Raw genomic sequence first — 12,678 nt, forward strand, 5'->3', positions numbered from 1 at the left:
AACCCTAATTTTTCTCTTTAATTACTCATTTTTTATTGTCTGATTGAATGTTAATTTAGTAGAGACATTCCAAGATTTTACATTTATTTTTGGATTTAAAATTTAAAACAATCAGGTCATTATTCAATTGGAGTGGTCGAACAAGAGGCAGAATTAATAAAAAAAAAATTAAAATGCTTCCAAAGATCAGCATTTATCTGAAATAAAAAACAACAACATTTGTAACATTATACACTACACCATTCAAAAGCTTGGAGTCGGTATAATTTGTATTTATTTATTTTTGCTATTCTTCTGAACTTTCTATTTATCAAAGAAACCGAAAAAAAATCTACTCCACTGTTTTCAACATAAAAATAATAGGAAATGTTTTTTGAGCAGCAAATCTAGAATGGTTTATAATGATTTCTGAAGGATCATGTGACATTCAGGTTTGAAATCACAGGAATAAATTAAATTTTAAAATTTTAAACAGTAAAAATAATTTTCAAATAAATGCACGCTTGATGAGTAGAAACTTACATACACATACAAATATGTAACAATTATGATTTAGCCTATTGGTATTTAAATTTCTATTCCACTGCAAAAAAAAAGACCCAACAATTTTTATTTCATATAACTGGACAGCACTTGCTGAATTAAGCATGTATACTGTTTGAAATGTTTATCGTTCTATAGTTTATATACTATTTCACATAAGAATAGTAGACATTATACAGTACGCTAGTATTCCATTTCATTCTATTCACAAAGAGGTGTGTAAATGGGCGGGGTTTAAAATCTTTAGCTTGCCGACGTGATTGACAGTTATAATAACCAATCCTTAAACAGATATTTATTTTGTTTTGATCCCTCATCCAATCGTATTTGATGGAATGTCGAAAAGGGGCGGGCCCTCCCTGCGTCACTCGGAGCAGATGGCGGTGGTGGCGGGGAGAGGATCGCTTGCTGCTTCACTGGCCGGCGAGGAGGAGGGGATAACAGGGGGACTCTCCGACGAAACTCGTTGGACAACATCTAATAACAACAAACGAACCCGGAGCTTGAACTAGGCGCATGTAAACGGACAGGACTTTATTCATCTGCTGCGTTAAAAGCTTCATTTTCTCTCGCTACGGGCCCGAAGGCCTGAGGATTTGAGTGATTATTGGATCCAGAGTTTCAGCCAGCACACAGATCTGCCCTATACATGACGGATAAATGCTTGGAAGTCTGTTCTTCGTGGGCTACTCCATCTGTTCCCGATTCGAACCGCTAAACCGGCTTAATTTAAGCCACATTCGAACATTCACAAAATAATTAAAGGGATGGTTTATCTCAGTTAGCACGGCGGCTAATAACTCGCTTATTCACAATGAATCAATATTAGCAGTTAGCATGTGCGGCTAATTTGAAAGAATAAGTCAGTATTGAATGATCTCAGACTGATATTTTCTAGTGATATGCTGTCAGTCACGTGTCTCATATCCGGTTGTATCGATTGCTCGGATGCTAAATCCTTTGGTCTAAATGCATGGAGTCCCGTTATATGACTGGCACAGATAGTAAAATACCTCTTGAGTCTGGAACAGCAAGACAGCACAGCAGTAAATGCTGACTGTTTGTTTATTTCAGCTCATCATTTAGCTTGAGTTCATTCATTGGATCTACTGATTCACATTTGATGACAGAAGCTGCCTAGACTAACACAGCTGAACAGGTAGAGCACATACTTGTGTGTATCATCATGGGAAATACAGCATCCTGCTGCGTGTCCCCCAGTGGGAGTCCCAAACTACCCCGTCAGGTGGAGCGTCTGGAGGACTATCAGATCAACACAGACCTGAGTGATGACACTGGTCCATACTTGCAGCACATCAGTGACCGAGAGGTTCCCGATGGTAAGTTCTAGTGGGTAAAAGATCTATGGTAAGCTGAAGTTCTAGACCATGAATCCTGCTAGTGGAGATCAACCTTCTGGACTAACCCTGCTCAAACACACCTGAACTATCTCATCAAGGTCTTAATGTTTATTTGATAATAATACAGACAGGTTGGAAATTAACTTTCGAGGTGGATCTCCACTAGCAAAACTAAGCACCCTTGATCCAGACAAGTGGTTTTCAATTGCACATTTTGGATGTCTCCCCTAATTAACCTGATTTATATAATCTGTTTATTAGAAGTTTCAATGTCTGACTATTTTCCAAAATGTGCAGTTCTTGGGTTATCTAGAACCAGATTTGAGAACTAAATCTAGAACTTTAACCAAAATGTTGCAAGTGTTGTTCCATGACAGCAGCTGTCACCACAAAATTCTATTCTGTTCTTTACTATACTTGTGTTTCCACATTTGTGTGCCACAGCTTCTTAAGGAACTTTACTTCTGTGATCCGATGCCTTGACCTCTTCGTCTCACGGGTCGGGTTTCTGTTAAGAGCTGAACAGTTTAAGTGCTGTTGGTTTGCTCTGAAAATGGGTGGCCTATAACATTTTCGGTCCGAATAACAATTGCAGATATGACTAATTAGCTACACTTAGTAACGTTATTGATAGAAACAAGGTTTATGGAGATGTTTAGAAGGATAACTGTTAGTATTTGGGATATGTGTGTGATGCCTCTTGGGATTGTTTGCAGTCTTTACTACTGTTTATTTAGCCTGAGCTATTTTACCCTCAGGGGAGATGCATATAGTCTCAGACACACACTCACAAATAACTTCCATTGCTGTATTTAGAGCAACATGTCTTCATCTGTGGCTTAAAGCACATATGACAGCAGTGTAAACTCCACTACTGCGGCTGCGGTTAATCCTGTATGATTGGGACATTCCAGGTCATGGTTAATTTGGAATAATGTTGGACATGAGAATAAAAACTATTTTAATTTAACTAGCAGAGATGGTCAAAAATGTGTAGTATTCCTGGCATCCCACTGATGTAGATCTTGGGACAGCTGCATACTCTCCTTATCTCACTCTCTCGTTGGGAATCTCCATGAGGTACGTTTTGTTCCTTTTGGGGCTTAGAGGTTAAGTTTGGATAAACGTAGTTTTCCTGGATTGAACTGTCTCATTGTCTTCATACATTATATAGAATCACTTCTCTGGTTTGTTATGCCAGCGTTTCCCAATCTTTCTCCTTAATCAGCACCAAAAACAGAAGATAAGCGAAGTGTAAGAAAGACAAGCACTGCTGATATGATAGGATTTATTTTAGTACTGACAGCACTGGAAATCAAGTTGTGAATTTTCTTTAAGTAAAACAAAATCTGAGGTACACATACCCCTTGTTGGGAATCACTGTGCTACGCCACACTACAACCGTGTTCCTCCCCTCAGTGAGGACGGCTGCCCTACCCCCAGGGGTTATTTTTGACTTTGGTGGTGGGGGAATGGGAGTGTCAGTTGAGTACAGTACATGAGCTCTAGAGACCTATGGAATGAATGAATCTCAGTTGTTTAGCACATACACTACTATTCAAAAGTTTGGGTTCTTTTTTCATGTGGAAAGAAATTAATACTTGTATTCAGCAAGGATATATTAAATTGATATAGCGACAGCAAGGATGACATTTACATTGTTACAAAAATTGTATTTCAAACACTAACCCTCTACAGACACCTTGGCAATTGAATCGCCGTTGGCTAGTAAATTTTACTGTGGCTACATTTCATTTTAGAAGGAAATATCCCGGAAAAAAAAATCGGTAACGTCCCCTATATGTTTAGGAATTAATACCAACGCTTCGTGCGCGAACGTCAGCTCCAGACAAAGTATCACGCTTTTGTTTTCCAAATTGCTTTTCTGAAAGAGCTTCTTGGCACTCAGTAAGGCATATTGCTAAAGCTATCATTGTCTCTGTGTGTTTTCACTGATGCTGCCAGAATGATCATGAGTAGGAATGTGGTAGTTAAAAGTTGCGTATGAAAGCAATGTGAGTCGATCGCTTGAAGTTCATAATCAGAAGTGGGACTTATAAAGTTTGTGATAGCATGTGATATTTTTATCCTGCCGTGCTCCCGTCTGTGTAATTCATAAACGTGAATTTATTATGCACAGTATAATCAGATGACTGAATTTGAAACCGAGTAGTTTTCTGTAAAGATAACAGGCTTGTTTTAATAGTGGAATGTTTATTTGCAAAGGCTAGCACTGCTAATGCGGAGCTTGAGCTCTTGAAGCTCCGCCCTCTTCTCCGGGAGCTACAGCTCACTCGCATTTAAAGCAACATACTCAAAACAAAGCGTTTTGGCTCACACCCTAAAAGTGGCAATTTTCACAAGCTGTAAAAATGTATCTGTGCGGTATATTGAGCTAAAACTTCACATATACGCTCTGGGGACATCAGAGACTTTTTACATCTTTTAAAAAGGGAGATAATAGGTCCCCTTTTAGCAGCACAACTGTTTTCAACATTGATAATAAATAATATTACTTGAGCACTAAATCAGAATAGAATGATTTCTGAAGGATCCTGTGACACTCAGCTTTGAAATTCAGCTTTGTAGTCACAGAAATAAATTACATTTTAAAATACACTGCAATATATTAAACCGAAAGCAGTTATTTAACTTGTAACAATATTTCTAAATATTCGTTTTTTAATAGTATTTCTTAATAAAAAAAATGCAGCTTCTGTGAGCACAGACGTCTTTAAAAAGCGTTAAATATTCTTACAACCCCAAAATTTGAACCGTAATGTATGCTAAAGGGATAGTTGAAGTTCATAAAAAAACAATATTACAAAACAAAGAGAGCGACTGGTCTTTCTTTCTGTATTTCCACAGAAGTCACACAGGTTTGGAGCAACATGAGAGTAAATGATGACAGAACTGTTAGTTTTTATTGAACTAATCCTTTAAAGCAATAATTAATGGGAGGTCATTACAGGGCTTTTACCACAGTTTAGGAATGTTCTTATGCACTAAGTGAGGTGGAGTAAAATCACTATAACACACGCCCTCAAGATTTTGATCTAATCTTTATGTGTGATCCACTAAGAAAGAAGGCATTTGTATTTGCCAGCAGTGTGACGTTAGCTTTGCGTTTTATCACTGAGTTAGCGAACGTATAATTAACTGGAGTTTGCCACCCTTGGACTAAAGCTGCCTTGTCACCATGTGTTCCTGCACCTCCCTATTGGTCAGCTTTCTCTCTCACCCATGACCATCGATCTCTCAGGGGAAGGAATCTGGGCCTCAGCTCCAACGAGAGTTCGGTTGAGAAATAAGTCTTTGGGTTTGCCTAACTAATTTGGACTTGTCATTCTCACTTTGCCATGCCATTCGTATCGGGTAGGAAATGGATGTGAATTTTAGTGTTGAATAGGTTGATAGAGTTGCTTATAAATATCTTCTCCATTAAACAATGTTATTAATATGTTATTAATTTAACTAGCTATAAACTTTCTTCATAAATTACAATCTTTAACTACTGTTGTTTCTAGCTGTTGACCAGCAAGAAAAAAGAGAAGCAGAATAAAACATTCTGCCAATGCCTACTTGTGGGCACAGTGGCTCTTTGGTAATTCTATGAATGCTACATGCATTGTGATTTGCCTTGTGATCCATTTTACATTTAGGGCCATAGACTGTAAAGTAAAATCATCCAAACTAAAGCTGGGTACCCTGAACTTCCTCAAGAATTCTTCTGTCCTGCACCTGCACTTCACCTCCTGCCAGTTTTGTAGCTCCCATGACATGGTTTCAGCTGTCCAAACATCTCCTTGGAGTGTGTTTACTGTACAACCTAGCAGCACTGGCACAAATCTTTTGACCCTGTCTCCATTTAATTCCAGAAGAATGTCTCTTCTTTGGCTGATGTAGACATCTTTCAGTGAAGTGGCCTGGGCAAAATCCTCAATCCTAATGTTCTTTACAACACTTGGGGTAGAATATTTTGACATTTTATGGCTGTAGACTTAAAACCGTTTACAAACTCATCTCCCAGTAGATTCAGTTATGGTTTGTAATGTGTAGTAAGGTCCGTTTTGATCCGTTGGCATGGCTCCTGTGGCACATGGCGGTGTGGGCGGCGCTCAGGGTGTGAGCTCGCGTTGTTCTATTCCAGTACCCATACAATAGGCTTATTGTGCCCCCACTTCTCTCACTCCTGTGGCCAGAGCGGGTAGCAGCATGCCCCTGCCAATCAGTTTGAGTGCTCAGAGCCGGACGACATACCTCCTTATCTCCCTTGTAGGGGGTTGTTTCTGTATAAAGATGAATATTTATTCTGTTGGACAGTTGAATGATTATGTACGTCACCACCGATGCACTTCTAGCTCATTTTTTAAAATTCATTCTTGGCTTTGCCTTGTTATTGGGCAAATGTAATCAACAGGAAAAATCGAATATTATGCTATAATAAAAGTACACTACGGATGCATTAAAGTGACAGTAAAGACGTTTTAAAAAGTTTCTACATCAAATGAGTGCTGTTTTTTAAGATTGATAATAAAAAATGTTTCTTGAGCACCAAATCGGCATAATAGATTTCTAAAGGATCATGTGACACTGAAGACTGAAGTAATGGCTGCGGAAAATTCAGCTTTTCCATCATAAGAATAAATGACATTGTAAAATACTGTAATTAAAATAGAACACAATTGTTATTCAATTCTAATAATATTTCATAATTATACAGTTTTTACGATCTTGTTGAGCAAAAAAGACTTTAAACTCAAAAACAGAAAAATGTATTAACCAAAAACTTTTGAAAACTGCAAATGGTATTATGTAAAATGATATGTGAAATGTTAACACTTTGAAAGGTTTAGATTTCATTGATATTAAAGTACATACCACCCATTCTTTTTTTTTGGCATATTTTTTACTTTTTTATTATAGGACAGTGTAGGAGTGAAGTGGGAGGGGGGAATTGGGAAAGGCCCTCGATCCGGGATTCGAACTCTGGATGCCCATAGCGCAATGGCACGCTATATGTCGGCGTGTTGCCCACCGACCATACCACCCATTCTTGGATGTTTATTAGCCTATTGTTTGTAATTGTGCCTTATGCGCTTATGTTGATTGATTGATTATCTGTCTTCTAGATTTGGCTTTAGAGTCCAACCCATCAGATCATGCCCGTGCCAGCACCATCTTCCTCAGCAAGTCACACACAGATGGTGAGTGTTTCCAAAAATTGTCATCTAATGAGTTAATCATTTCATTTTACTTTCTTGTTAGTAGCTGCATATTAACTAGTGTCCTGACCCATAATGTTAATAGCTGGAAAGTCACTTTGGTAAATGGCCACTGGTACAGCTTGTCAATATTTGATGAAGAAATGTTTACAACAAAGCCCCTGCCTTTCTTTTCAGTACGGGACAGGAGGAAAAGCAATCACATAAACCACGTGAGTGAACGTGTTTGAGTTTGTTTTGTAGTTGTGCTTGGTTATAAGGAACGTCTTTCTGCAAGCGTGTTAAATGTTGGTCGTTTCTAAAGGTCTCACCTGGTCTGCTTTCGAAGAAGTACAGCTCCTGCTCTACGATATTCATTGATGATAGTACCGTCAGTCAGCCCAACCTGAAAAGCACAATCAAATGGTCAGTGAAGGTTCATTGTGTTATTGCATGCTTTTTTCGAACTCTTTCTACAGTACTGCTTATAGTAAAATATATATACATTAATGAGCTACATGAGTACACACCATTGAATGCATGTAAAAAATAATTAGCAAATTGAAAAGGTGGAGGGCTGTTTGTTGTGTGTTTTATTTTATTTCGCTTTGGTTTGTGTGTTGACCACCTTTCTGTTCTCTGCTTCCAGTGTCACATTAGCAATATATTATCACATTAAAAACAGGTACGTTTTATTAGGTTCTTTTCCACAAGCATCATTTGACCTAAATTTTGCATATAAAAAGTGTTCTGGGATTTAAAAAAATTGTATTAATCTATTTCAGGGACTCCGATAGGTCATTGGACATCTTTGATGAAAAAATGCACCCCTTATCTGTAAGTTAACCCCTTCTTTTTCTTTTTTCAGTAACATCTTGAGCTGTTGGACAATTGCACATTTTATAGTCACTATTTGGTTTTGTTCAGGCAGGCTGCAATATCTATTTTTTTTTGTGCATCAAATCCTTTTAGCTGTTTAATCTGAGCAGCAGAAATGTTATGCAATCTGATTTGTACATTTGATCTGATTCATACATATGTGGTGTAAAATCCATTTGAAATGGATTTTTAAAAAGCATTTGTGAACGGTCAGTTATTTTTGTTATTTGGGACTTGACATATAACATACACTCTGTAAGAAGTCAGTTATTTTTCCCCACTCCTAGCACATATAGTTATCTTATGTTCTCTCACTTGCCACAATGACAGGGACTCTTATAGTAGGTCTCTTGGCATCATACTGACACTTTAATCATCACAAGCAAATAATGAACATAATACTTATATTAAATGAAACACATTTGAGCTTGAAGTTGAGCTAGACATTTTGAACATATTAGCATGTAATGTGTATGAATGCTACCTTTGGCAGAGGGAGCAGGTTCCTGATGATTACTCCCGCACAGACCCCGAACACAAACTCATCTATCGATTCGTCCGAACGCTGTTCAGCGCTGCACAGCTCACAGCCGAGTGTGCGATCGTCACTCTGGTAAGAGAATAGCAGCCTGGTCTGCTTTACTTCCAGCTTATTCTGTACGATGAGAAATAGCAGGAGGTACAGTTTCTTGACGTCCAGTAGAGGACAGTAGAGCACCAGAGAATGGATCGTCATGTGTTTAACCAGTGTTGTCCACAACCAGTCACCTCTGATTATTTACAATCAAATATTTTGATGAAACATTGTACAACAAGGTTCGATTGTTATCATTAGTTAATAGGTATCATTAACAAACAACAAAACTGTTTTTACAGCATTTATTAATAAAGGTTAATGCTAATTTATAAATATTCTATTGTTCGTTGTTAATTTAGATTCAATTATAATACATTAATGCTCATTTATACAACATAATATAATGAATGTACACTAATGTTTAAGAGTTTGGGCTTAGTCGGGTTTATTTATTTTATGGTTTTTAATGAATACTTCTATACAGTAAGAATGCATCAAGTTGATTAAAAAGTCACAGTAAAGATAATGGTACTAAATATTACTTTTTTTTAAATAAATGCTGTTCTTTAGAACTTTGTATTCCCAAAAAATAGAATCACAAAAAATGTTGAAACAAGTGTTACACCAAACCAGCGTATTAGAATGATTTCTGAAAGATCATATGATGCTGAAAACATAATTAAAAAAAAATATATATATATATATATATATATACATATATGTATATATATAATCCTAAATGTAGCCTTGGTGACCATAGGAGACTATCAAATACTTAAAAAAACTACTTACCAGATGTAAACATTTGAACGGTTATGTATAAATGATCCTAGAATAACATTGCCAAGACAAACTCATTCTTTCTTTCTTCCTGAAATTAATAAATGCTGTAAAAGTATTATTAATTGTTATTTTATAAGTATTGCATCAGCAAATGGTTTTGAACTAAATGTAATTTAAAAGATTTTCCAGTGTTTTTAATTCTAATTGGCACACAATAATACATATGCTTTATCTCAAGTTGCCTTTGTAAGAAGCATCTTTTGAAAACGGTCTTTGCTGCAGGTATATTTGGAGAGGCTGTTGACGTATGCAGAGCTGGACATTTGCCCATCTAACTGGAAGAGGATTGTTCTGGGAGCCATTCTGCTGGCCTCGAAAGTCTGGGACGATCAGGCCGTGTGGAACGTCGACTACTGTCAAATCCTCAAAGACATCACTGTTGAGGACATGTGAGTGAGATTATATAGTCACTGTCCGTTCTGCTGAAATGTTACAGCTCATTTGTACAGTCGAAATAATCTAGAACAAAACGTCTTGATGTGATACATCAACACACCATCCAAAATCCAACATGAGCTGCAGTCAGGAGACAGTACGGTGTGTCACTTCACTCCTCTGCCAACTCATTCCAGTCTACAACTCCTACATGCCTCACAACTTCCCATATCCCTAGGAACAAGCAAGATAAAAAAAAATGTTTAGAAAAAATGAAGTGACACTTCAAAACCTTGTTTTTTTTTTGTTTGTTCTCATGTCTCAATATCCATATAAATGACACAGACAGGGTTTGTGTGTGTACGTGTCTGTTCTACCTGATTGTGTATGTTAAAGGCCATGTCCCTCTTCTCTTCTCTCTGCCCCTTCGCTCTATTTTCATCCCTTTCATTGAAGCAGTCTTTGTGAGCCTCTGGGCTGGCGGGCTTCAAGTGCTCTCAGACTCCTCTACAATAGTCCAGGCTCTCGCCCACTCCATTTGTTGCCCCTAGCGACTGAACCGCCCCCCTCCCCCCTCTCACAACACCACCCATACAAACCTCAACCTAACGTCTGCTTTTCCCAAAACAGTCAGGTGACACAGTGAAAGTCTCCGTACCTGCTCTCAGACGCAGCAGACAATCTGTACGATGGTTTGGGAGTGTCAAAGATTTTAAATATTACTATTGTAGTAATGTAGTGGAAATACAGCGTGTGTGTATGTATGTGTATATATATATATATATATATATATATATATATATATATATATACACACGCACACAATTGTATTCAGCAAGGGTGACAGGTTAGTGACAAAATATCAGTAAAAATGATACAAAAATTGCTCTTTTTAACTTTAATATTCAAAGAATCTTGGGGAAAAAAAACTATTTTTCCACAAAAACATAAACAACATTTTTGATAAGAAATATTTCTTGAGCACCAAATCCACGTATTACAATGATGGAAGACTGGAGTAATGGCTACTAAAAATATATTTTTGCCATTACATAAATTAAATAAAAAAAAAAATTAAAATAGAAAACACCTTAAAATGCAATAATTTCACAATATTGCTGTTATACTGTATTTTTAATTAGCATATGAAACTTATATCATAAACGTTAAGTCTTACCAACCACAAACTTTAGAACAGTAGTGTGAAAAAATTGGAAATAGTTTTGAATGTGTCAAGAAAAATCTGTGTCAATGCATGACATGCCAGTAACGGATAGTATAGTTTTAGTGTTACTACTTTTTTAAAATTCTGGTTCTTTTTTTTTTATATATATATATCCGTCCTTATTTACATTGGTACTGTCGTCTGTGATTTCAACTCAGAAAAGACAATCCTGACTCATTGAATCTCACAATCTGTTTTTCAGGAATGAGATGGAAAGACATTTTCTGGAGTTGCTACAGTTTAACATTAATGTGCCGGCCAGCGTCTACGCAAAGTATTACTTTGACCTGCGCTCTTTAGCAGACGACAACAACCTGAGCTTTCCTTTGGAGCCATTGAGCAACGAAAGAGCACAGAAATTAGAGGTGGGCAGCAGACCAAAAAAAAGACTATTTTTTTAATGTAAAGCCATACTACTTTTTCTAATGGGTCGATTTATTTGCAAAAAATCAAATTTGTTCTTTCTTTCAAAGGCTATCTCAAGACTATGTGAGGATAAGTACAAGGATCTGAGCAGAGTGGCGATGAGGAGATCATTCAGCGCAGACAACCTAGTGGGCATCCGCAGATCCAATGCCGTTCTTTCTTAGAGATTTTTCTCGGGAAACAGTGGCCACTCCAAGACGAAGCTCAATGGACAAAACTCGTTCTTTACCCCCCACCTTTGGCTGCGACGTTACGCCGGTCGAAAGATCCTACATTTTACCCAACCGATGCAGAACAACATAGAGACAAAAACAGACTGAACGGTTTCTTTTGTTTGTTTTTTGCTTACTATGTAGGCTACTAGCTGTGAACTGTCAGTTTTTAATTGAAATAATTTGCAGATGGAGTATTTTAAATAAACACTAATCATGTAACACGTCTGAATTTATGTTTGAAGAACGTTTTACAAGGTCAACTGTCAAAATGGTGGTTTGTGGTTTTGTTGCACTACATTGAAAAATGAATCCAGGGATTTTAACACTTACAGCTCTTCCTTTCACAATAAGGGCTAATTAACTTTGTTAGAACCATATTTGTTTTAAACAATGTAAAAGAACATTTGAATAGTGCAGGTTTTTAGTACCCGTTACAAAATCTGAAATTGATAGCATTCTACTAACAAAACATTAGAAAGGTAAAAAAAAAATTTACATTATTTTTGGATTTGTTTTGTGTTTTTTTAGAACAATGGAGTGAATTGTTTTTTTTTTTCCTCTCCAAAACAGTAAAAAAAAAAAAAGCACAAATGGACCAAACGTTTGACTTGCCAGTTCACAAATTGCTCCTCACTTTTATTCTCTACCAGTAAGAGAAAAGAAACATGTAAAAGACACTTTTCATAAATATCTAAGAATCTCTTTAAAATTGTAGCACTGTATTTCATATCTTTTACAAAACATATGTACAGAGTTGCAGTCTGGACTCTTAAAAGGACATGTCTTCTACAAGATTTACATATTAATAGAGCCAAACGAGTATGTACACACAACCAGACATGCAGCAAAATCGTGAGGCATTTTAAAAACTACACAGGAAAATTTATTTCTACAACAGCTTGGACAGTAAAAAGTAGCCAAACAATGCTTACATTTACACCTTAATGCTCCACTGAAAGATTTCACACAGATCTACAAAAACACTGTTTACAGATTCTGTCTGCTAAAAGTGCATACCCAACACTGGTTT

At 36.9% G+C, this 12,678-nt stretch overlaps 1 protein-coding gene across 1 annotated transcript; it reads left to right on the forward strand.

Moving 5' to 3' along the window:
* Positions 1 to 904: 904 nt before the first annotated feature.
* Positions 905 to 12,265, forward strand: LOC306877265 (cyclin-Y-like protein 1). Its single transcript, XM_079428923.1, has 10 exons — positions 905 to 1,883; positions 7,037 to 7,111; positions 7,307 to 7,341; positions 7,434 to 7,534; positions 7,758 to 7,793; positions 7,894 to 7,945; positions 8,481 to 8,600; positions 9,630 to 9,796; positions 11,210 to 11,372; positions 11,481 to 12,265. The coding sequence occupies exons 1-10, from the start codon at positions 1,730 to 1,732 to the stop codon at positions 11,595 to 11,597; spliced, it is 1,020 nt and encodes a 339-aa protein (XP_079285049.1). The 5' UTR covers positions 905 to 1,729; the 3' UTR covers positions 11,598 to 12,265.
* Positions 12,266 to 12,678: the final 413 nt, after the last annotated feature.

This window comes from Barbus barbus (genome assembly GCF_936440315.1).
Source record: "Barbus barbus genome assembly, chromosome: 11".
Taxonomy (NCBI): Eukaryota; Metazoa; Chordata; class Actinopteri; order Cypriniformes; family Cyprinidae; genus Barbus; species Barbus barbus.